Source organism: Pseudonaja textilis, chromosome 8 (assembly GCF_049901715.1).
Source record: "Pseudonaja textilis isolate UNSWEBS1 chromosome 8, rPseTex1.2, whole genome shotgun sequence".
Lineage (NCBI taxonomy): Eukaryota > Metazoa > Chordata > Lepidosauria > Squamata > Elapidae > Pseudonaja > Pseudonaja textilis.
In genome coordinates this window covers 12,240,184-12,263,435 of record NC_141997.1, presented here as the reverse complement: position 1 = coordinate 12,263,435, position 23,252 = coordinate 12,240,184, and the positions used below count along the sequence as shown (strand labels likewise).

At 34.9% G+C, this 23,252-nt stretch overlaps 1 protein-coding gene across 3 annotated transcripts in view; it reads left to right on the top strand.

Annotated features, from left to right (window-relative positions):
- WWC3 (WWC family member 3) overlaps positions 1-23,252 on the top strand; it is an 87,987-nt gene that overhangs the window by 53,908 nt on the left and 10,827 nt on the right. For 2 of the 3 annotated variants that reach the window (XM_026714209.2, XM_087938357.1), the window contains exons 8-16: positions 3,840-3,913; positions 6,476-6,718; positions 10,467-10,556; positions 16,014-16,576; positions 20,234-20,354; positions 21,277-21,351; positions 22,026-22,112; positions 22,452-22,644; positions 22,994-23,161. In XM_026714209.2, the coding sequence (XP_026569994.2) occupies positions 3,840-3,913; positions 6,476-6,718; positions 10,467-10,556; positions 16,014-16,576; positions 20,234-20,354; positions 21,277-21,351; positions 22,026-22,112; positions 22,452-22,644; positions 22,994-23,161 (1,614 nt within the window). The remainder of the gene's footprint in view (positions 1-3,839; positions 3,914-6,475; positions 6,719-10,466; positions 10,557-16,013; positions 16,577-20,233; positions 20,355-21,276; positions 21,352-22,025; positions 22,113-22,451; positions 22,645-22,993; positions 23,162-23,252) is intronic. The other variant, XM_087938356.1, reaches the window with a different exon arrangement.

Here is a 23,252-nt window from a genome sequence, read left to right as displayed (position 1 = left end):
GTTCTGAAGGTTTCAGGGAGCTTATAGGGATTCTGTAATGGAATTACGCTTCCTAGGTTGGATCTCTGGATGTCTAGTACTTTAGGTGGCCTTTAAATCCACTACAGAGATAATAGATCATGGATAAATCTTTCAGGGACTTGAAATTAAGTGATTGTTTAACCTGCCGAAGAGGTTTGAATTTGCCTTGATTATTAAATGTCCATGGAGAGGGGAGATTTCTCTAAAAATAGAGATACCCATTTGGTATGGTAGTAACTATCCTGAAGTTATATTTTGTATTGACAAAGTGAATATCACACACACACATACACATGAGGCACCAGACTATAAGATGCACCTTGGTTTAGAGGAGGAAAACAAGAAAAAAAATAGTTTTTTTGCCTCCGTGTGTCCCGTTTTTGCCCTCCCTGGCGTCCAGAAGCAGTCTGCAGGCCAAAAATGCACCCATTTTTGGAGGCCTCCAGAAGTCCCGGGGAGGCCAAAAACGTGACCCCTGGAGGCCACAAACGGGTGCATTTTTGGCCTGCAGACTGCTTCTGGACTCGGGGTGGGGGACAGGATCCTCAGAGGCTTTGGGAGGGCAAAAATGGGCCCGTATTCACTGTATAAGATGCACAGATATTTCCACCCACTTTTGGGGAGGGAAAAGTGCATCTTATACTCTGAAAAATATGATATATAAAGACAGGCAGGGCTTCAGTTGCACACTCAAAGCCTCTATCTTGACTGTTTGGAACTTGCCCTATGCAGATACTCCTATGTACTAATCAGGAGTTGTTCTTTCATAGTGTTTTAAAGTCATAACCTGTGATGACCCATAGTCTCTCAAAATAACCCAAAACATACATTAAAGTCCGGTAAGGCCTTCAACTTAACTTCAGTGTTTTATTAGGCACAGTTTAAAGTCACAAAAGTAAATAATGAGGCAAAAAGAAAACCAAAACAAACCTCATTGACGAGAGTTCCGAAGCAAGCCAAGATGACTAATCATACATTCCAGGAAAATAACCGAGGAGAGTCCATGGGAAGAATGCCAGCAAAGATAAACCTCTTTTCAAAGTAAACACTAAACTTTGACTCCAGCAATTCTGACTGCTCAGTTACAAACTTATATACATAGCTCCCAGCTGCAAGCCACGAGGGGGATCATGGTAATCTCCTCCTGAGTAGACCTCGCTTTTTCCTGATCCTCTCCTCCCTGCATGACCTAGGATGGATAGGAGATGGGCCTGGATCCTCCTCTGATTGCTCAGCCAGCCTCTGCCCATCCCCAGCCTCCTCCACCACCTCTGGAGCCACACTTCTACTCCTTGTTGGCTATTCCTCCTCTTCCTCAGAGTCAGTCTCCACCAGGGGCATGACATAACCTATTATGAATCATAAAAGGCCATTGAGCTAATCCCTTCCTCCAAGTGCAGAAATTCAAATAATAACATCCAAATCAGGTAGGTATTCAGATATCATTTGAATAGACTGAATGAAGAGAACCTTCTTTGGGTACTAAAACTCTTTTCTGAGTAATTAGTGTCATTGTCAAACTGTACAAATTGTACTGTTAGAAATTTTCTTACCTCTAACATTCAGTTATAATCTATATTTCTATAATTTATAATCTTTATTCTCTGATTTCTCAGGAATGAAATAGAACAGGTTTGACCTTTTCTGTGGCGTATTTTCATGTCTGAGGAGTGCTATCAGTCATCTTTTCTCAAGGCTAAATGTACCCAGTTATTTCAGTGTCTCTTTATAAGACTTAATTTCCTTGATTATTCTCATTGTTCTTAACAGAAACAATTTATCTGAATCCTTTTTAAAGGATTAGAAATAAATATAGTACTCAAAATGGGATTGTTCCCATGATTTGGACATTATATTTTTATGGATACAGTGTAAAATTGCTTTGGTTTGTTTTACTACTATATTACTTCATATTCATCTATTATTCATATTCATTTATTATTTCCAATTTCATTTCACAGGTTTCATTACAGTCCCATGTTTAAATATTTGATTTTTCTTCTGAGAGTGAAGTACTTCAGATTTTCCTTTATGAAAAATGATACTTTCAGCCTATTTCTACCATCTATTATTATTTTGAAGTTTATTTCTATGAAGTTAGCTATCCCGACCAGTTTTGTATCTGCAAATTTCTTGTCCTTATAGTCATTAACTATAATTAGAGGGTGCAGGACTGATCACTGGAATATCCCACCTGACCCTTTTCTTCAATTTTATGAAAAACCTTGATGAACATGCTCTACTTTAGAAAAGCGATGACAGCTATAGTATATATCATTAATTGTCATGCTATCTAGCCCATATTTAAATCCACTGCCAGTTAACATGGAATATTCTGTCAGTGCTTTCCTAAAGTCCAGAGGATATTTTATTTTACAGCATTCTCAAAAACTTAGTGATGTTATTGCAATCAAACACGACTCATCTGTCAAGAGTTGATAAGCTAATTTTGATTTCTGATAATTCCTATATTATTTTCATCATGCCCTTTTATTATCTGCTGTAGATTTTTTGTCAGCAACAGACTGATTGTCTAATGGAGAGTCAGCTATTTCCTTCAGTATTCAATTCATCTAACTTTTAAAAAGTAACCTCATTAAAATATGGTTCGAGAAGTATCAGTCTTCAATTCTGCCTCTTTATTTTCCAGTGGCACATGATACTTTTTGTAACTTTCAAGAATAAAGTATAAAAGAAAATGTCAGACCTGCCCCAGTCTGATCTCCTAGGAAAGTAAAACTCTTGACTCCATTTGGTTGAAGTAGAAATGCACTTTTACGAAATGCACTTTTATGATTGCAGTAGGGTCGGGTACAATTTAAAATTCCCATACATCAATACAGAACTAATCACTTGGTGTGTAGTCAATCCAGCACCACCCAGATGTTTAGGAAGCGCTTTGGTATTTGGGCTGGTGAAATTCTACTCTCAGGTTAAATGGCCTTGAAGATGCTAGCATGAACCAAATTCAAAAATGTTCTGTTCTTCCCCCCTCTCAATTTTCAATTATAAAAGTATACAGCTTTATTCCCCATTGGTTCCCTTCTCCAGTTGATGGCAGAACATCAGCGAGGTGCCAAACTGAAGGTGGTTGGTAGATCTGACAGAAAGGGAACCAAAGCAGAAATTGAGAAGCTCTTCTTTATTATATGCTGTCTTTATTGACCAGTTGGTACACTATTAAAATTATTAGTTTTCTTTTGATATTATTTGGACATTTCAAAAGAAACTCTTTATTGTTATTCTTAACGTCCTCTTCTAATAACAGTTCATTCTGATCTTTTACTTTTGTGACACTAGATCAACATGTGACAACAGATCAAGATGATTTATCTGTAGTCTTCCTTTGTAAGCCTGTCTTGTTTTATTTCCTTTGTTTCATTTTGTTTCATCCTTTTAAACCTTTATTGAATTGATTAGAGATCCAGATAGGCTCCTTTTTTTCTCTTTGAAATTATTTGCACTTGTGCTTCTATCTCCTTTTTAAGGGACTTCTACTCAATTTGAGTTCCTTTTCTTATTAGCTTCTCCTGTTCTGAGATCTTGTTAAGCGTTGTTCTGATTATCATTGATTGTTTGGGGGAAATTCAGACTAAATGTATGTGCTCAAGTTTAGTGTCTTTCAGAGTCAAGAATTTCAGCATCAAACAGACCCTTTCTTACAATGTATCTGCTAACTACCTATTTCTCAAATAAATCTTCCCTGCTGATTAATATAAAGTAATAACAGACATTTTTTTGTATTTTTCTGTAATTTATTTCTTCTTATGTTCTAATAAGTATTATTAACTTTCTTGTTTTTCTTTTCTTCACAAAAGCTTGGATTGGAAGATACAACAAGCTATATAGACAAAATGAAACTAATTTGGCAGTATGAAGAGACCAAAAAAAGGTGAATATCCTAAGTTGCTATTTTTAACATTGCAAATAATCTGTTAGTAGCTTTTGTCTTGGTTGGGATTTTGCATATATGTGACTAGATATTTAGCATAGTTTAACAATCTGAAGAACCACTAAGTAATTATCCAATACTGCAGCAATGTACATTTAAATTAGGCAAATTAAAAGTTATACAAGAAAGAAATACATAAAAGAAATTACATTCTAATTCCTTGGTTTGGCAAAACGTTTATGTTATAAAGAAATAATACTTAAATAAATAAATACGACATTAAAGTGATATGGATTGCTTTATATTTTAGCTATAACTTTTGAAGCAACAGGGTAACTTTTGAGATGAAATAAAAACCAGCTAACCAAGTTGTAATGAGGGAGTGTGAAAATCACATATTACAAACCCCAAAATATATGTGCTTGCAGTGAATCCTGGACATGGATAGACACAGAATAGGCACCAATTACATTTTGTTGAGAGGACATGATGGTTAGGTGGATAAAGACCCGAGCTTATCAGTGGAAATCTGACAGCTTGAGTTTGAGACTCAAGCACCATAAAAGAAGGGTGAGCTCCTGTTCCTGCCCCAGCCCACCTAGCAGTTTGAAAGCAGGCAAATGAGAGTAGATTAATACATACCATTTTGGTGGGAAGGTAACAGTATTCTGTGTGCCTTTGTCATATAACCATGCTGGTGACATGACCACAGAAAATATGATTGGACAACACTTGGCCAATAAATGGAGATGAGCACCGCATCTAGAGTTGGACACTACTAGACAAGGAAACTTTTATTTTTACCTAATTTTGTTAGAAGATTACTCAGTCGGCCTGGTGAAGAAGAGTATTCAAATGCATTTATTAGACAGAATATTTTCATACCTCTAACCTAAGTAGATGTTGCTACATTCAGTTCATTTCTTTATAAATATATTGGTAACTTCATACCCATTTAATATTTATATGGGTAGTTTACATCACACATTCCAGAAGCATGTATCTAAAAAAATAATGTAAGTATCACTTACAGTTCCAGTTAACATTGAAGTGTCAAGTTGACAGAAAAATACATTCTCTGTTAAGTTTCCAAAGTTCTTCAGTTGGGAAAATGTAAAAAGAATAAAATATGAGTTATTTGAGGCATAAGTATGAAAAGTAAACCAAGATTTATGAGAAATTACTAGTAGTAAATGTTTGCATATTTTGTAAGCCTAGTGGTGTTTTTTCTGTTATAACACAATCATATATATATAGTGTATGTGTTCATGTGTACACTGCTTAGGAAAAATATTCCTAATTGTAATTCTATATTTGTCTCTTTCATTTGTTCACAAATTTTATTCTTACATATGTATAACATGGTTTTTAAACTTTAAATCAAAGAGCTAAGACACATTTATTTCTCCTAGATTATGTCAGTGATCACATTCTTTATTTATCATGCATTCCTTTCTGTTAGCTTATTGGCATTCTGTACAGCTTTTGTCTCCACAAAGTATTTCTGTGTTCAGACTAACTTTGCTCATGAAACCCTACTAAAGTAATACAGTGTGGATATGGAATGTGCTGTATTTGGTCTAAAACTGAAGTTGACAAAATTAAAGTGTTACAATATACTCAAAATATTTTAATCAGGCTCCTCATATAGTTAAAGTGGCAAGAGAACCAAGTACATATGTTACCATTTCAGTTGGTGGATTCTTATATAAAATATATTTTTGTCTGTGAGTACTTTCCACTGGAGAACCTTCTTAACATGGTTGTCTCAAAATATAAGAATGCTTTGTTATCCTTTTCAGAATGTAAATGGAATCTAAAAATTATACCTCATCTTAGTTAAAAAATAGAAATAAAATATGAGAGCTCTTTTTTTTTGTAGGTCATAATAATGCCAATGGTGAAATATCTAAGATACAAAAAACCCATACATTAAAAAGCTTTTGATTTGAAATGGGATAAATACTACAAATAACTGTTGTTATTGCTTCCTTTACAGAAAATTAAATACAAACAAACAGATATATTCTAGTAGGCCATTTGTGATACAGAATTTCCATTTTAAATGGTAGAAGAACTGGCACTATTTAATGCTTAGCAAAAAACATTGTGAGAGCAGATTTCTTTCCCATAGCATGCTTGCACATTATTACCATTATGTTCAGAAACTCTCCTTCCCATTATTCCTGCTACTGCCTTGATCCAACCATAACATCAACATTTTAAATTCCAATTTAAGTTTGTACCGTGGCAAACTCTTTGGAGTTAAAAAAACAAAACAGAAGTAGAAGTTGACAATAAGGATTCCAGAGATAGTGATATTGATGTGTTTAAGAAGACATCAAATTCCGAAGATACACCTTTTAACTATATTAAAAGTTTATGCAATTCAAATTTATTATGGATTTTATAACTGTTTGTTATGTTATATATAGATGTTATTTTAATCTCACAGTATTTCAACTAAATACTTCCATATCAAAAAAATGTATCTTTGTATAGATTTGGAGGGGAGATGTTTCTTGTTGATATATTAACTTTTCGTATTCCTTTGTAATTAAGAGTTTTCAGAATCCAGCAACAGTTGGCTTTACAAGACCAGGAATCTTGGCCAGGAATGGCAGAGGCTGATATTGATCATCTTCAGCTTATTAAAGAAAAAGAGGCTCTCTTACAAGAACTGCAGCTTATAAGTCAACAGCAGCGTTCACCAGAAGATCTGAAACACATAGAGGAGGAAAAAAGGCGCTTGGAGGAGGATATCCAGCAGGCTCAGGCTACTTCTTCTCATGGTGCTGCTGAAAGGTTGAGAATGTAGCATACTTGTTAATGCTAGTATAGCTGTTTAATAAAGGCAATAATAACAGTTAGCAGACATCAACCATACAGAAATTTATGGACTTCTAATTGGTTGCAGGCCTGGGTATGAGTTACTGATTGCACTTGTGGTTGACCTTTGGAGAGAGTGGGAGGTAGTAATCCATCCATCTTTATTCTCCCTGATTTCTCAGTGGTCTTAAGAACCATGGTATCCTTTTGAAGCTGCTCCAGGAATTAACGGTTGAGAGTACATTGTTATGCTGATTCTCATTCTTCCAAAAACAGAATAATTTCCAATCTGTATTAATTGGGAAAGGGGAGGGGGGCAGGAGAGAACTTGCCCTATGACTCTGTTACGCAGAATGCTTCAGTAATGACTTTTTCCACATTCCTGTTTAACTTGTACATGAAACCACTGGCTGAAGTCATTCAGTAACAGAGAGTAAAATATTATCAATATCCTGATGATACTCTAGCAATCACATATGGCCAAATGAGGCTGTCTGAATGCATGGAGGCAGTGGAATCGTGATACAAAATAACAGGTTTAATATCAACCCTAGTAAGACCAAGTGGGTTTGGGTTTTAAGATTTCCTGGATCTGGTGATTTTCCATCCTTAGTTCTGGGTGGGGTTGTGCTACTGCCAGGGTGACACAACAGCAGGTGTCAGCCTTTGCACAACTTTGTATTGTGTACTAATAGTTCTGCTAAATAAAAAAGCAAGAATTTATACCTTTGTCACCCTGTATTTTTAGGTGACAACTTAAAAACTAAATACCCAGAAAATAAAAATGGAAAATAATCCTTTCATTTTCTTGATGTCATCATTTTATTGTCCTGCTTGCCCCAAACCTATACTAGAGAGATATTTGGTGCAATCCTTGCTCTACTCTCTTGTACTTTCTTGTGATGTAGTATACTTCAGTTGTAGTACATAATAATCACTTTTTAGTCCAAATGTATTTCACCAGTGCAGTGTATTGGCAGTGCAATATTAACACCTGGGCTATTCCAATCATTAGATACACAGTTGAATTAGAAGTCCTGGATAGGAAGACTAGAGAAACAATGACAGTGAATCATATCCTTCACCCATATAGCAATGTTGACAGACTCTATTTGGCAAAGATCATACGTGGGCATGGAATTTTGCAACTACATCAGATACTTAAAGAAGAAGAAAAAAAGGCATTGGAAGAATATCTAAAGGACAGCGAAGACATTGCACTAAAAGCTAGTATGCTATGAAAGCTTACTGAGTACTGGAGACAATCATACTGGCTTACAAGAAAGACCAAATAAAAATAGAAGGGAGACATGGCAATGAAAGTTAAAGAGGCAGAGGGGCGTGGACCATCTAGTTTTAGCTGTTGCAAGAAGAATGCACAAGACTGTGCAAACAACAGTATGACAAAGTAACAACGATGGCACATTGGAATATCTGTGCAAAATACCACTTCCCTGCAGACAAAAACTAGTGGGACCACAAAAGAGAGAAAGTAATAAAAAATGTACAAGCTAAAGTCTCTGGGACTTTAGGTTTCACACAGACAAGTATCTGCCACACAATTACCAGTCTTAACAATTGTCAGTAAAAAGACAAAAGAATCTGGTAATGGACATTGCAGTACCTGGAAACACCAGAAGAGAAGAGAAAAACCAGGAGAAAATCACAAAATACAAATACTTGCAATTAGAAATAGACTGATTGTTGGAAAAGGAAGCAAAGACAGTACAGTAACCCCAAAACATCTGGAGCACCACTTGAACACTGCCAGCATTGAAAAAATTGCCATCGGTCAGTTGCAAAAGGTAGTTTTATAAACAGCTTACATTCTGCAATGATGACTTTAACACCATCAACACTATAACAACAACAATAATGGCAGCAACCCTTATCAACCATTAGCACCAGTCAATGGTATTTATGATGCATGGGGAGAACATTGGTGAAGTCAACATCAGATGAGGAATCTTCCAAGGGGACTCACTTTCGCCAATACTGTTCAACATCACATTAATCCCACTGATAATAATCCTACAAAACACAAAACTTGGGCTACCAAATCTCAAGCCAACATGGCAAGATAAGCCATCTACTATACATGGATGACTTAAAACTGTATGCGAATAGCCCCACTGAACTTGAATCAATACTCAGCACAGTTCAAATGTTCAGCAACTATATCAGAATGAAGTCTGGACTTGAAAAATGTGCTATACTATCCATGCAGCGAGGAAAAATAGAAGGAATAGAACTGGGAAATGGGAGCATCGTGAAAGCAAAGGATGACGATTACAAATACCTAGGCATATTGGAAGCAGATAATATCTTGAATGGAAAAGTCAAAAGAGTCAGTGCAAAAGGAATATATCAGGAGCGTCTGCAAAATATTAAAATCAAAGCTGAATGCTGAAAACACAATTAAAGCCATTAATACATGGGCAGTTCCAGTGATACGCTACCCAGCTGGAATCATCAACTGGAATGTGGCTGAACTGGAAAACCTGGACTGGAAAAAGCATAAACCTTTGAAAATTTACCATGCTTTACATCCACGAAGTGACATCAACAGGTTATACCTGCCAAGAAGAATAGGGAGCAGAGGGCTATTGCAAATCCATCAAACTGTAGAAGAAGAAAAACGAAATTTGAATGATTATGTGAACCAAAGTACAGAAAAATGGCTACAGGCTGTAAAAATGGAGAACATTATAAAAACAACAAAAACAAAGGCAGAATATAAGAAAGACAGCTGGATGACAGATTAAATGGATGGAAAAACCAAAGCTTTGCATGGACAGCATTTGAAAAATATTGAACAAAAATGTGGTAACAACTTGACATGGCTTAAGAGAGGACTGGGCATCAAGAAAGAAATGGAAGGTTTAATACTTGCTGCTCAAGAACAAGCACTACAAACTAATTCCATGAAAGCGAAGATACAAAAATCCACTGACAATTCAAACTCTGACTTTGCAATGACAAAGTTTCACGTGAGTGCAGCAAAATCGCACAAACTGACTACAAACCTGGATATGATAGAGTTGTTAAATTAATCCATTGGTCATTATGTAAAAAAATACACCCTACCTGTATCTGAAAGATCATGAGAACATAAAGTGGAAACGGTTGTAGAGAATGAGACGTTGAAGATCTTGTGGGACTTTTGAATACAGACAGATTGCCATTTGGTACACAACATGTCAGATATTGCAGTTGTCGAGAAAAAGAATGAGGAAAAAAATCATGAAATATTGTGACCTGGCCATCAAAACTACATGGTTATGGATGAAACATGTAACAGTGATATCCATTGTCATCAGGGCACTTGGTACCATGTCCAAGAATTTTACAAAACACATCAAGAAATTACAGCTTCCTGCAATAACTGCAATGGAACTGCAAAAAACTGTGCTACTCAGAACATCGTATATTTTAAGAAGATATTTGGTTGATACCTAGGCCACTGGCAGCAACCTGTATCAATCATTAGCACCAGTCACTGGTATTTATTATACATTTTTAAATGTTCAGTTGACTGAGTTTCATGTTTAGTGAATAAAAGAGATGATAATAATAATAATAGATGTCTGCACATGGAGTATGTAAACATTGAAAATTAGAACACTGTCTACAAAAGCCTATGTCAGTTCTCTGCCATAAGTTTTCTACATAAGAGGTACATTATATAAAAATTATACTAAGGAAACAATTTGCTTTATTTTAGGATACTCTTACAAGAGAAGAAGAACTGTTTGCTTATGCAGTTGGAAGAAGCAACTCGTTTAAGTTCCTATTTATGCTCACAATTGAAAAGGTTAGTATATTAGAGAGATTGACTAGCATGTTAGAAGGAAATAATAAGGATCAACCAATATAATTAATTTCTCATTGTTTCTAAAAATACTTTGGTTTAAACCCCAGCAGGATAGAATGTAGAATTATCCATTGTGTCATATTGTCCTTTATCTTCCTAATCTTAACTTGTTGGCCCTCCTGAGTTTCAGTGGAAATAAAATACTTTTTTTTAAATAAAAGTTTTATTTAAGTTTTCACAAAACATATAAATACAAATAAAATATCTTTTTTTGAGAACAGCGTGACCCTGGGTTATCACTTCTCCATACAGACATAAACTCAATACATATTTATCTTAAACATTCTAATCCATATCTTATAACTATTTTCGCAATTTTTTCAATAGCTTGTCCCTTTCTTTACTTCCTATAGCCTTATTTTAAATTATCTTATTCCTTAATTCAATTACATATCTTTTTCTAATTTTTAAAATCAATGTTTTTATACTTTCGTCTGTCCTGTTTACAATTTCATATTATCTTTTCTCATAAAACAAATTTTCCCCTGTAATTACTAGACTGGAGTGTAACTCCTTTGTATCTTTTTTCAAATCTTGTTTAAAAATTTAAGTTACACCTTTACAGTTATAACATTCATTTTTTAACCTCTATTTTATAACACATACCTATTTTCAATTGAATTCTGCTTGGTATATTCCCTTAAAAATATACACTAAATTCTTAAAAGAAAAAAGTATATATGTATATATATCCGCGTATATATGTATAACAATAGTAAATGGGATAATTATTCTATTCAAGTACAGCTCTGCCATTAATATTAATAATAATCTTTTACATTTCTATTTCTTTTAACAAACATTACCTAGTAATATCAGTTGTCTTTCACTTTAATCATCTATATTTCATATTTTACTTATTACTGTCTTTAAATAAAAAACAAAAACAATAGTTATTAACAGAAATCAATAAAATTATTATTCTTATTCAAATTCATCTTGTCAACTGATAAAAATCTTCCTTTTTTTCAGTTTTTTTTAACTTTCTTTTTAAATCATTGAGAGCCTTATTTTCTTTACAAACAAATATTCCATTACACATCAATACAAATTTTTTCTCTCACTTTAATCATCTAAACATATTTTCTAACCCTTTTCTATTTCTAATATAACAATGCTATCCCATGCACCCTTGCAGAATCCTCTCAAGTTAAATTTTAACCATTGTCTCTGTCTTTTAAATAGGTTTATACCTTTAATTCTTGTACGCTTTTCCTGTACTTTTATATCTTGTTTCTATCCCTTGTAGCTTCTTTTCTTTTCCCTCTTCCCTCTCTTCCTCTCCCTCCCCTTTTTATTCCCTTTTCTATCTGATTCCCCTTTCTGTGATCCTCCCTTCTGCTTCTTCCTGATATGATTGCTTTTCAAATTACTCTTTTTTTTGGTTGTTGCTTCAGTGCTTAAGTTTTTAACTCCCTTTCCTCCCTTTCCTTTTTTTACCCCACTTAAAGTTGCTTGGTCATTAAAGATGGCTTCTTCTTTATCCCACCCTTCTTGTTCTGCCAGCATTTCTTGTTATTTTTCATAGTTCAATATCTCCATTTCTAAAAATTGAATTATGAAGCTAAAAGATCTCTTCCCTCTTGTACTTCTTTTTGTTCTTTAAGTCTCATTTTTAACTCTTCAAGAAGTGATGCCATTTTAAAAAAATTTAAACAACCCCCAATTGATTTTATTTTGTTTCATTAGGATCCACCATCCAAAATTCCAGGAATCATCCAATAATCCAAAACTGTTTCTTGCTTCTTTTCTCACTTTCTCTTTCCAGAGGCTTTGTTATCTTGTAACGAAGTTTCAGCTATAATGTATCTTTTGCAAGCCTTGTTAAAATTCCACTATCAATTTTTTTAAGTTCCAGGTAGTCTCCTCCATTTTCCAGATTCCACCCTCTTGTTTCCTTTTTCCCTCCTCTGCTTTCTTTCTTTTTTAAAGAAAATTTTTAAATTATCCAAGAATCTTTATCTCTTTGACACTTTATTTTCAGCTAGAAATAGCCTATTAATGTCAAAGTGGATTAGTATCAATTTCTTGTTCGAATCTTCTTCTTAACGTTCCAAGTCAATTTAAACTGTCAGTATGAGAGGAAAAAAAGCCAATTCCGTTTCCTTTCCCTTTCTCTTTTGCCGCTTAAGATCTTTTTTAGGAATAGTATTAGTCTTTAAAATTCAGGTTCCAGGTACCTTAAATAGATGTTCTCCATTCAACCCTGTCAGTCAAACTTTCTCCTTTAAACTTCCTCCTGCACAATCCTGTCCAGTCGGGTTCTTTGAGGTGGCCATTTCTGACCACCGCTGCAACCACCTTTGGGAAAGGGAGCAATGGCCAGCCGAGGAGAAGAGATGCAGCTCTCCTCAACCCCACTGATGGCTCCCCCTTCTTCACCACTTCTATGGAGTGGCTTCATCCCCAAATCTGGGCGGCTTGGAGCGCTCCAGCGGTGAGCACAGATCAAAACCACGCACGATCGTGGATTTCAGTCTGTCGCTGAAAAAGCCCGAACCGGAAGTCGAAATAAAATACTTTTGTTAGTTTAATATGCACAGGTATTCCTTGACTTATGATCACAATTGAGCCCAAAATTTATGTTGTTAAGTGAGACATTTGTTATGTGAGTTTTGCCCCATTTTACAACTTTTCTTGCTACAGTTACTAAGTGAATCACTGCAGTTGATAAATTAGTAACCTGATTGTTAAGTGAATCTGGCTTCCTCGTTGACTTTGCTTGTCAGAAGTTGCAAAAGGTGATCACATGATCCTGGGACTAGAAGAGGTCATAAATATGAACCAATTGCCAAGCATCTGAATTTTGATCACATGATCATGGATATGCTGCAATGGTTGTAATTTTGAACGGTCACTAAACAAACTGTTGCAAGTGAAGGACTACATGTGTATGTTGAAGGAGCAGATCATAAAAATGAAAGACGTTGCACTAACAGTAGATTTTTACTTATGGAATGTCTGTAGGATCTGAATATTATGGTTGTTCCAATATTTCTACATCCCCCTTTCCCAAAAACAGAACTAAATGTTGCTTTTGTTACATTGGTTCCTTTTCATCTCCCAATTTACTGCTCTAACCTGTGTAATAGCTTATTCCGTCCAGTTATTTCATGTGTGCCTTTTTGGTAGCTGTTCATTTATTATTTGGTAATTATTTTTAATGTATCTAGACTTTAAATTGTGCAAAGCATTAAAAATGCTTTATCTAGTGGGCTAGCATAAGGAAATATCCTACCCCCTCCCCAAATTGTAGAAGCAGATGTGGTCTTTAGATTCTTTAAATATTAAGTTGAGTAAGGCATTCGAATGTTGCTTCTCCTCCTTTGGGGTGGATCTGTTGGGAGAATCCTCTGGGAAGCTTGGTGCTAAGGGTCTGTAGGATGATTCCCTTTCTCTTCTGTTTGGATTGGAAGGTTTGCCTCTGCTCGAAGGGCAAAGTGGCTAGATGGTTCCCTTTTTAAAACTACCAGGAGGGGTGGAGAGGAAGCTGCCTGGCCAGTCTGTATTCTTAGGGCACTGACGGAGGGAATGAGAGTAAAGAAAACTTAAAGAAGGGGAAAAGGTGCACAGGGGGTTTCGGGCGGCTGGAGCAAGAGGACAGTGCCTGACAGTACAAGGGACGAGACCATGACCCGAAGGTCTGGGGCGGGAAGCAAAGCGAGGCATGGGGGAGGAGAGAAACGATTGCATCACCCTCTCTCCGCCACTTCCACCTACCTAATCTCAAAAGACTCACCGACTTGCAGGACCTTGTCGACGCAGCTGCCGTCAATCAAAGCAATGCCCCTGCGGGAGGGCAGGCGATTCTCGTCAGCAGCGGGGTCTTTCTCACCGCTGCCCCTGTTGTTGGAGATGGCACTGGTAAGAGAGGCACCAGCGCCGGCGGGAACCATGGAAGCTATGGCTTCCCCGCCTGAGAAGTAGCTGAAACGCTGCCGGTGGAGGAATGTGTAGCACTCCAAATGCGGCAGCACACGGGCAGAAGGGAAAGCAACAGCGGTGGAGGAAGCAACAGCGGCAGGCGTGATGCAAAGTGCCCCACCACCACCGAGGCCGACATCCACACTGCCGCCGCCCGCCCACTGACCCAGCCTGCACCCAGCACCATACCCGATCTGCAGCAAAGGCGCTTGGCGGGGGTAGGGAGCTCTCCATGCTCCGCCATGATCAGCCATTAGGAGCGGCTTGTGGTGAGGCGTGGCTGCCCTCGGGGTGCTCCTAACGGCAAGTTCCCCCCGCCCCCCTCCAATTTTGCATGTTTTAAACTAGGCCTAAATTTGGGGGGAGGGGCTTAATTTCACCATATGCCTAGAAAACATGCTGGGTCTTTCTATTTGGGGGGTGTATTGTTGGAGAAACACGGTATATATATATAGATGTATGGTATTCAGCTTTGTTTGGGTATTTTCCCACGTCATTATAGTTGTGCTTTTACAGTTGTAAGTTGTAGTGACGTTTTGGTAGAATCTCATCTGCCATCATCAGGCTTGTGTATTGTGTTCGTCTGTGAGTCAGGCTTTCACAGCCATTTCTGTTTTAAATTTGGGGCTAGCCTACTGCTGTGTTAGAATGATTTTTTCTTCATCCTGATTGGTTGGGAGTCTTGGTCTGTGTTTAACCAATCAGGATGAAGAAAAAAACCATTCTAATACAGCAGTAGGCTAGCCCCAAATTTAAAACAGAAACGGCTGTGAAAGCCTGACTCACAGACAAACAAAATACACAAGCCTGATGATGGCAGATGAGATTCTGCCGAAACGTTGCTACAACTTTAAAAGCACAACTATAATGACGTGGGAAAATACCCAAACAAAGCTGAATACTATACATATAAATACCTGCAAAAACTTAAGAAAACACACACACACACATATCTTTATCTTTTAGCAGTTCTTGCTATATGTATGTGTGATTTAGGAAAAGTATACTTTGCAATTTCATGCAGACATGTTCAGTCCAGAATTGCAGACTTGTTCTGATTATAATTTGGAACTCTTTTCTGAAGGACAAAGGTCAGATCACAAATTCAGTCACAGATGAAAAATGGAAGACATAGGAGATACAGGAGATATAAATGTGTGAATTCAAGGCTGTCTAATTTAATGCATAATTCAACTCATTTTCTATAGTTACTTGGTTCTGTTATTTATAAGTGTAACAAACATTAGTCCTTCACTGTAATTAATTTTCCATTCTCTGATTTTAATTTTTCCCTGATGTTATTAATTTGATAATAAATATAATGACAAAGGAAAGCGATGGAGTTTTTATCTGCAAAGCCTGCATATAGGAGTATATCTTGATTATTGTTTCAGCTAATGAAGAGGGAAAAACTCATATTTTGAATCTACATTTGTGAACGCACATTTACTACATATATCTGTTATATTCCAGTTTATCTGCCAGTTCTTTGACAATATCTTCTGGAAGCAGTCGAGGATCATTGGCATCCAGCCGTGGGTCATTGGCATCCAGCAGAGGCTCCCTGAGTTCAGTTAGTTTCACAGACATCTATGGTCTCCCTCAGTATGATAAATCTGATATTGCTGTTGAATATGGTCATCATATGCGATATGATCCAGTTTCAGTTGATTCTCATAACAAAGATGTACAGTATCATGAATCCGTCGGATCTCCAGCTAGCAGTAAACAACGAAGATCCTTAGATACTCCTCTGTCTTTGGCATCATTGTCATCAAGATCATCCCTTTCTTCACTATCACCTCCAAGTTCTCCCCTGGACACTCCCTTCCTACCAGCTTCTCGGGATTCTCCATTAGTTCATAAGTCAGAAGGGTATGAAGAAGTAACATACACAGGTGCTTCAGAAGTACTTCGAGCTCAGGGCTCTGTTTTAGGTGAAGACAAAGGACAAGAAATTGTGGCATTTAAGGCTACTGAATATTCCACAAGAAATGAAGCCGGGCTGCAAATTCTCAATATTTCGAATTCTGGTGGTAAGTTAATTTTTAACTATTTATATTTCAGATATCAACAAAACAATAAATATAGGTCGGATGTCACAACCTACATAGCAGCTTATCTAAAAAAAATACAGTTGTACATGTTTTGCTTTGGAGGAAAAAAGGCTGAATGAAATTGTGAACAGTTAGCATGTCTGTGTTTCAGTTAAGTAAACATTAAATTATTATAGTAAGTTTTAAGAGAAGGAAATAAAATGTTTTGCTGGCTTGTTACACATTTTAGCTTTTTAATTTGTGTTCATATTCTAAACTTCCTTCCTATCTATTTCTGAAACAAAATGAGGGAAACTACTTTAAGTCCTACTGAAGTTATAGGGCAAATTAATGGTAATTTGAAATGAATAAAACATTTCTGCTTTGAAACTCATTTGCAGTGTTCTGAACCTAAAAAAAGACATTTATTTGTTCATTCATTCAGGTTTTAACATACCACAATCACGCAAGTAGTTTCCACCACTCCCACACCACTTCTGCTATAAACTGACCAATAATTTCCATAATATGTATTTTAGTACATTTTTTACCATTTTTGCTACATTATAATATAGAATTTAATTTTTCAATGTTATTAGCTAGCATTTTTTTAAAAAAAATATTTGCTATTTGCCAATTGCTATGGGTCTGTGTAGGATCGTTTTTAAAAAATTAAATATATTACAGATTTTTCTGCTTTATACCCATGTGATTGAGTTGCTTAGGCATTTCCATTTTCCTTTTCTCATTTTGTTTTCATATTTAGTTTTCATATTTAAAGGTTAGGGAAATAAATGAACAACACTGTTGTTGCTTTTAAACGTAGTGCATAGGGTATAAATGGCTGCCATCTAGTGTTGGAGTACCATGAAATATGCTCATTTTCTGAAATAATTCATTTGATCTGTTTTTGATTTATAGAGACTTGAGTATTCAAACTTTCACTAATGCTGTTTGTATTTCTCTGCTGAGTGTAAAAGGAAAGAATAATTATTAGTACAAATTCATATTCTTTTTTTAACAATATTTTAAATGTGACAGAAATACAATTTTGGATGCAGAATTGAACGTAAGATGCCATAAATCTGCACTCTTAGGTTAACAAAAATGGTTCCATGAAAACAATTGGTTCTTCTTTTCCACAAAATAAAGATGTTACTGTACATTTGATTAAAGCAATAAAGTTTAAGTGTTTCATTTATTATTTGTAGAATATTTGTTTGCGATAAAGAATAAAGATATATAAAGAACATATATATAAAGAATAAAGATAAAAAATATTTCTCTTGTACTATAGAGTGTTAGCTCTCATTAATGAAGTTTGGAGAGTACTGTTGATCTAACCTTCAACATTCACTTTTCCCCTGAGTTGCAGAATTTCAGGGGATGCTTAATTGGGTGGTGGTGGTTAATGAAAATGTCAGATTGGCATACTGGTTCCACGTTTCACTTAAATTATTCCTTTATTTTGTTCCTCATGTGGCACAACAGAAAAAAATGCTGTAAGTGATTCTAGATTTACTCTTTTCTTTCTGCCTGTAAAGTTAATGTGTATTTGTAGGTTTTGTTCTGCATGTTTAAAAACCAAAATATTTTTTATGATTTCATTAAAAAAATCTTAGGAGTAACTATTGTTTCCTAGCCATATTGGATTAATAGTAATGTAAATAAACTAGAATAGCTGGTATTAATAATTGTTGTGCTTAAGGATCTTAAATATTTAGGTATACAATCTCTACCTAAGTTCTTCTACTAGCTAGTGTAAGCTGAACAAAAATATGGAATTCTAATATCTTGCATTTCTACTTCATCATTTGATATTAGCTACATGTTCTCTTATTTGATATTAACTATGTTCTCTTTTGAAACTTTTGCTGCCATTCCCTAACCATTCCCTATCAGATGGCTAGCATTTAGCCAATGCTAGTTGATCGCAAGAAGCTAAAATGATTTAGGCTTGGTTCTTTGAAGCAAAACTATCGGTTAAACCCCAAACTGTAAGCTAGATTGGAAACTGTGAAAGCAAACTGAAAACCAAACACAGAATAATTTTACTCAGTTAATCAATGTTGTAACACAAAGTCAAGATCATTTCAAAGAAGACTTTATTACTTAATCTTTTAAAATGAAGTTTCTTTTAAGAGTCAATAAAATATTTAAAAGTGGGAAGACAGTTACTGCACAAAATGACAAACTCCTCAGTTGAAAATCTGTTTTGTCATTTGAGTAGGAAGCATGTCTTAACTTGCTGGCAACAGCAGTGTTACCAAATTGAAACAAGGTAGCAATATTATTATCTTTAACACTTCAATATAGATAAACATCAGAATATCACAATTATAGAATTTGATTCTAAGTGTTAAGAGCATCCTATTTTTAAAAACTGAAAATAAAAAACAAAGATTTTGTATGGCAAGCAAACAAACTAAAATTGTATTACAAACTTTCTTGCAGTAAGATAAACAAAATCTTACACTTAAAACACTGGAAATCTAAAATAATTATATATAATTTATAGCTATAATATAACATAATTATATATAATTTTTTAGAGAAATAAGCTCTGTATCACTATATTTCTGGTAACACTAGCTGGCTTTGCCAAGATGGGAAGCTGACAGAGTTTGACTAATAAAACTGTAGACTAGGAAGTCTAAATCCTGAAGAATAAAATGACAACATATTTTCTTTGTTTGCGTTGTGCAATATATCAAAAGTTTGCTTACTGTTTTGTTACTGATCTTAAAAATACTTTGCATTTTTATGGCATAATTATTTTCATGAGATTTTCAATAAAATCATTCAACTTGGAAATATTTAAAATTATAATTGACATTATTATCTCGTTAATGAAACAGGTAGAGGTAAAGATAGCTTTAAGAAAACACTTGATATAATTATAATTTGATTGAAACAAATGCATATGAAATTCATACTTTTGGTGTTTGATTTCATTAGTTGGCTTCTCTTAATGTGCTGCACGTATATAATTGGTATTAGTAGCTTGCTTAAAGGGTCCTTGTGTCATTTGTTCTTGGTCATTGGCTGAATGACTATTGTGCTGTTTTCTCTGATTTCCATTCATTGCCAACTTGAATATAAATCTAAGACAAAGATATGGGTTATTTTATATTTGTTTCTCTCGTTAGTGAAAGGAGAAGTCATAGGCCACTTAGCATTAATCAGTCTGTTAATCTGTTAACAATCATAAAGAGAATCATAAAGGATTGTGAGTAAGTGTTGGATAATTTGTATAATCTGAATGCAGCCAATTATCTTCTATATATTCATGCTAGTGGACTATACTCATGTTAAATTTATAATTGTTTATAAATACATTCTTTATGTTTTGCTTTAGCAACATGTATTATCTTTTTAATTTGGAGAGAATTGTATGGGTAGTCATGCAAGCATGTGCTCAAGACTCAGTTAAAAGTATTCAGATGCAAATTTAAGGTAGGCCGGTGTGCGTTAAGATTTCAATATACATATGACACATTTAATATGTATTAGTAAACTGGATGGAAGAGAAAATAGGAAGAGGGGGTATTATGAATGCTACCTTTATTTATGCTTTACAAATTAAAAGGAGAGGATAAATCCAATAAATAAACAAACTTTCGGTGTAACTTATCTTTACTGTTTTCCATGTTGTAGCTGTGACCTTACGTGAAGATAGTACTAGAAGATTGGAAAGGAGATCCAGGCGAGTCTCAGCATGTCTGTCCAATTATTCACTGGCTAGTGACAGTGGCGTGTTTGAAGCTTTAAGCAAAAGGTCAGGTTGTACAAATATTTGTAAAATGGAATTATACTTAATTCCCTTAAAATTCCCCTCAAAAATACTTGATGAAGATCTTTTTATCTTCTACTAGATAAGATTAATGGCAAATAAAATCTGAGCAAAGTAGGTTTTTTAAATCTAGGTCTTAATTTTTTTTTAGTTTACTGAGCATTGTAACTACATAGAAGTATGAACTCTTCTCTTTTAATGGTAGTTAAGAGGCATTTGGAAATGTATCTTTAAAATATTTTTACGTTTTAAAAATGAATAGAAATGAAACAGGAAAAATAAATGAATTAAAAGAAGAAAAGAATAGCTGCCATTTTATGAGAGGGTAAGGAAACACTGTGTTGCATCCACTGAAATTTTAATAATGTTGGATCCTTGTACTTTTCTCTGGCTATGCTTTAGTGCTCTAGCACTAAAATTTTATAACAAAATTCAGTTATAATAGACCAGAACACTACATATTAGTACATAGAATATAAGCAACTTAGTTTTGAATAGAAAATTTTATCTTTGAAAAGGACCTTGGGGATGTTAAAGTAGCTTCAGCTTTGATACTTGTACCTGTTTTAAAACTGGGAATAGCACATGCCTCAATGTTTAAAATCACCTTTGATGCTTGTCTTGCCTATTTGGGCATCAACATACTATTTTTTTTTTATTTTTTGCAAAACAATCAGATGTGGTAGTTGCCAGTAAATAAAGTTAGACATTAGGTTAATCACCTATGAACTTATTACATACCATAGAATTCAACAGTATCTTTAAGATTTGAGTTTGACGAATGTTTGTCTTATAATATGGAAAGCAGAGGAAGGAGAGTTTTTTTGTACGTATTAGCTAGTATTATTTATAATGACAGAGTACTACTGTAATGATAAGTTATTATTATTTTTTAATTCCTATATAGAAATGAAGATGTTGAAGAATCACTTTATAATGATGGTGTCACTAATGAAGAGCCCAAAATGCAGGTTGGATTTCTGTAAGTATTTTTCTATGCCTTGGTCATTACTAACTATATGCCAAAACAGACGACATTCAGGAACACTTGTGAGTCGTGAATGTACATCTTCTGGGCTACCTCATCATTACTGCTTTAATTTGTGAAAAATGAGTATGGGGCTAAAAGAAAATCCCCCCCTAATCCAGAACAGTACATCCAAAATGTATGGTTCATCGCACTGTCTTTAAATGGCCAAATTAATCAGTTCCCCAAATTTGTGAGCATGAACTAGAATTCCTCATAAGTTCTGCTAGCTGTATCAGAGGCTTCTGCTAAAAGAAGAGGAATGTTAAATTAAATTGGTTACTAATTCTAAATTGTTGCTATTTTAAAGTTACATTATAATATAATGCTGTCATTATTGCAATATGATTTAATAGGAAATTTAATCTTTTATTTAATCGCCTGACATGTGGCAGAACATTTCGTGCCTGTATAGGCTTTACTAGCTGCCTCTGGACATACTGTGGATGGCCCACAACCTATTAGATGTCAAGGTCCTTTTTCTCACAGATGTTTCAGACAAACATCATGATTGCTAATAAATATATGATATATCAGTTATATACAAACAAAAATATGCCTTACTGTAAATCTATATGCCTTGTATGTTTGAGAATAGACTGGCAGTTAACAGTTACCTTGTTTTTCAGGCATGACAGTGGAAGTGAATGTCTCCTTGTCCATGTGTTGCAGCTGAAGAATTTTACTGGCTTTGCCATGAAAGAAGGCTGTAAAATGTACGTTGAGATTGTCATTATTCTAACACTGTCTTTTTAATCCTATGAAATGTCAAGATATGTGATTAATTATGCACATCAAGTGACAATTGCATTTCTTAGCAACAAAAATTCTGGTCCAAATAAGTCAAGTTCTACTTGTAGGCATTCAGAATTGCCAGGATTTGTATCATATTGACTATCTCAAATATTATTGCTTTAGTACACGCAAGAGAATTACAGCCCTTTGCAGTGCAGCGCTGTAATGACCATTTAAAAAGATAAAAAGAAAATGTATTTACCAATTTTATATATTTTATTGATATTTCTATTATATAGGAGTTTTTTCTTTTTTTCCAGACACGTGAGAATATACTTACCATCTGTTGAATCAGGCACCACAACCACATATTGCTCTAAGGCTTTGGAATTCCAGGCTTCTTTAATATTTAATGAAGTCTTTCAGATTCCTGTACAATCAAATATCTTAAAACTCAAAACACTGCAACTTTACATTTGTTCACTTGGCCAGCACCAACAAGAAGAATTATTGGTAAGAGATTCCTTTCCATGAAATGTTCCAGAATAGTCAGAACAACCCATTTCAGGGTTGAAGCAAAGGTTTCAAACTTAAGATAGATTTTTTTTTAAAGCTGGAAACATTTTACACTGAAAATGTTTTACGTATCCCTACCAACTAGTGAAAAAATCAAAGATAATTTATTAGAATTAGATGTGAAATATCATCTGCAGAGAAATGTAGGCAATGAGGCTAATTACACAGAATGTGACAAGTATTCCTTAAATACTGCAACTAATGTTTTTCTAATTAAAATAAATAGTTTTGTAATAGAAATGTTTTCTATGATACATTGACACATTTTGCATTGATATGTTTGCAGGGCATTGCTCAGATCAGCCTAGCTAACTATGAGAGTGCTAGTGAGATGCAGCTTTGCTGGTATCCTGTTCAGACCTTCATTGGTTCAGATTGTGAACAAAAAAAAGAACAACCTAAGCGTGAAGAAAGTGCTTCTCATTCTATTGAAAATAAAAATATAATGAAAATGGTATAGTCATCTATAATTTTTCTTGTGTTTCTATGTTTATGTGATACTTGATACTAAAGGAAGATATGTCTGAAATGCTAGATAAATGAGG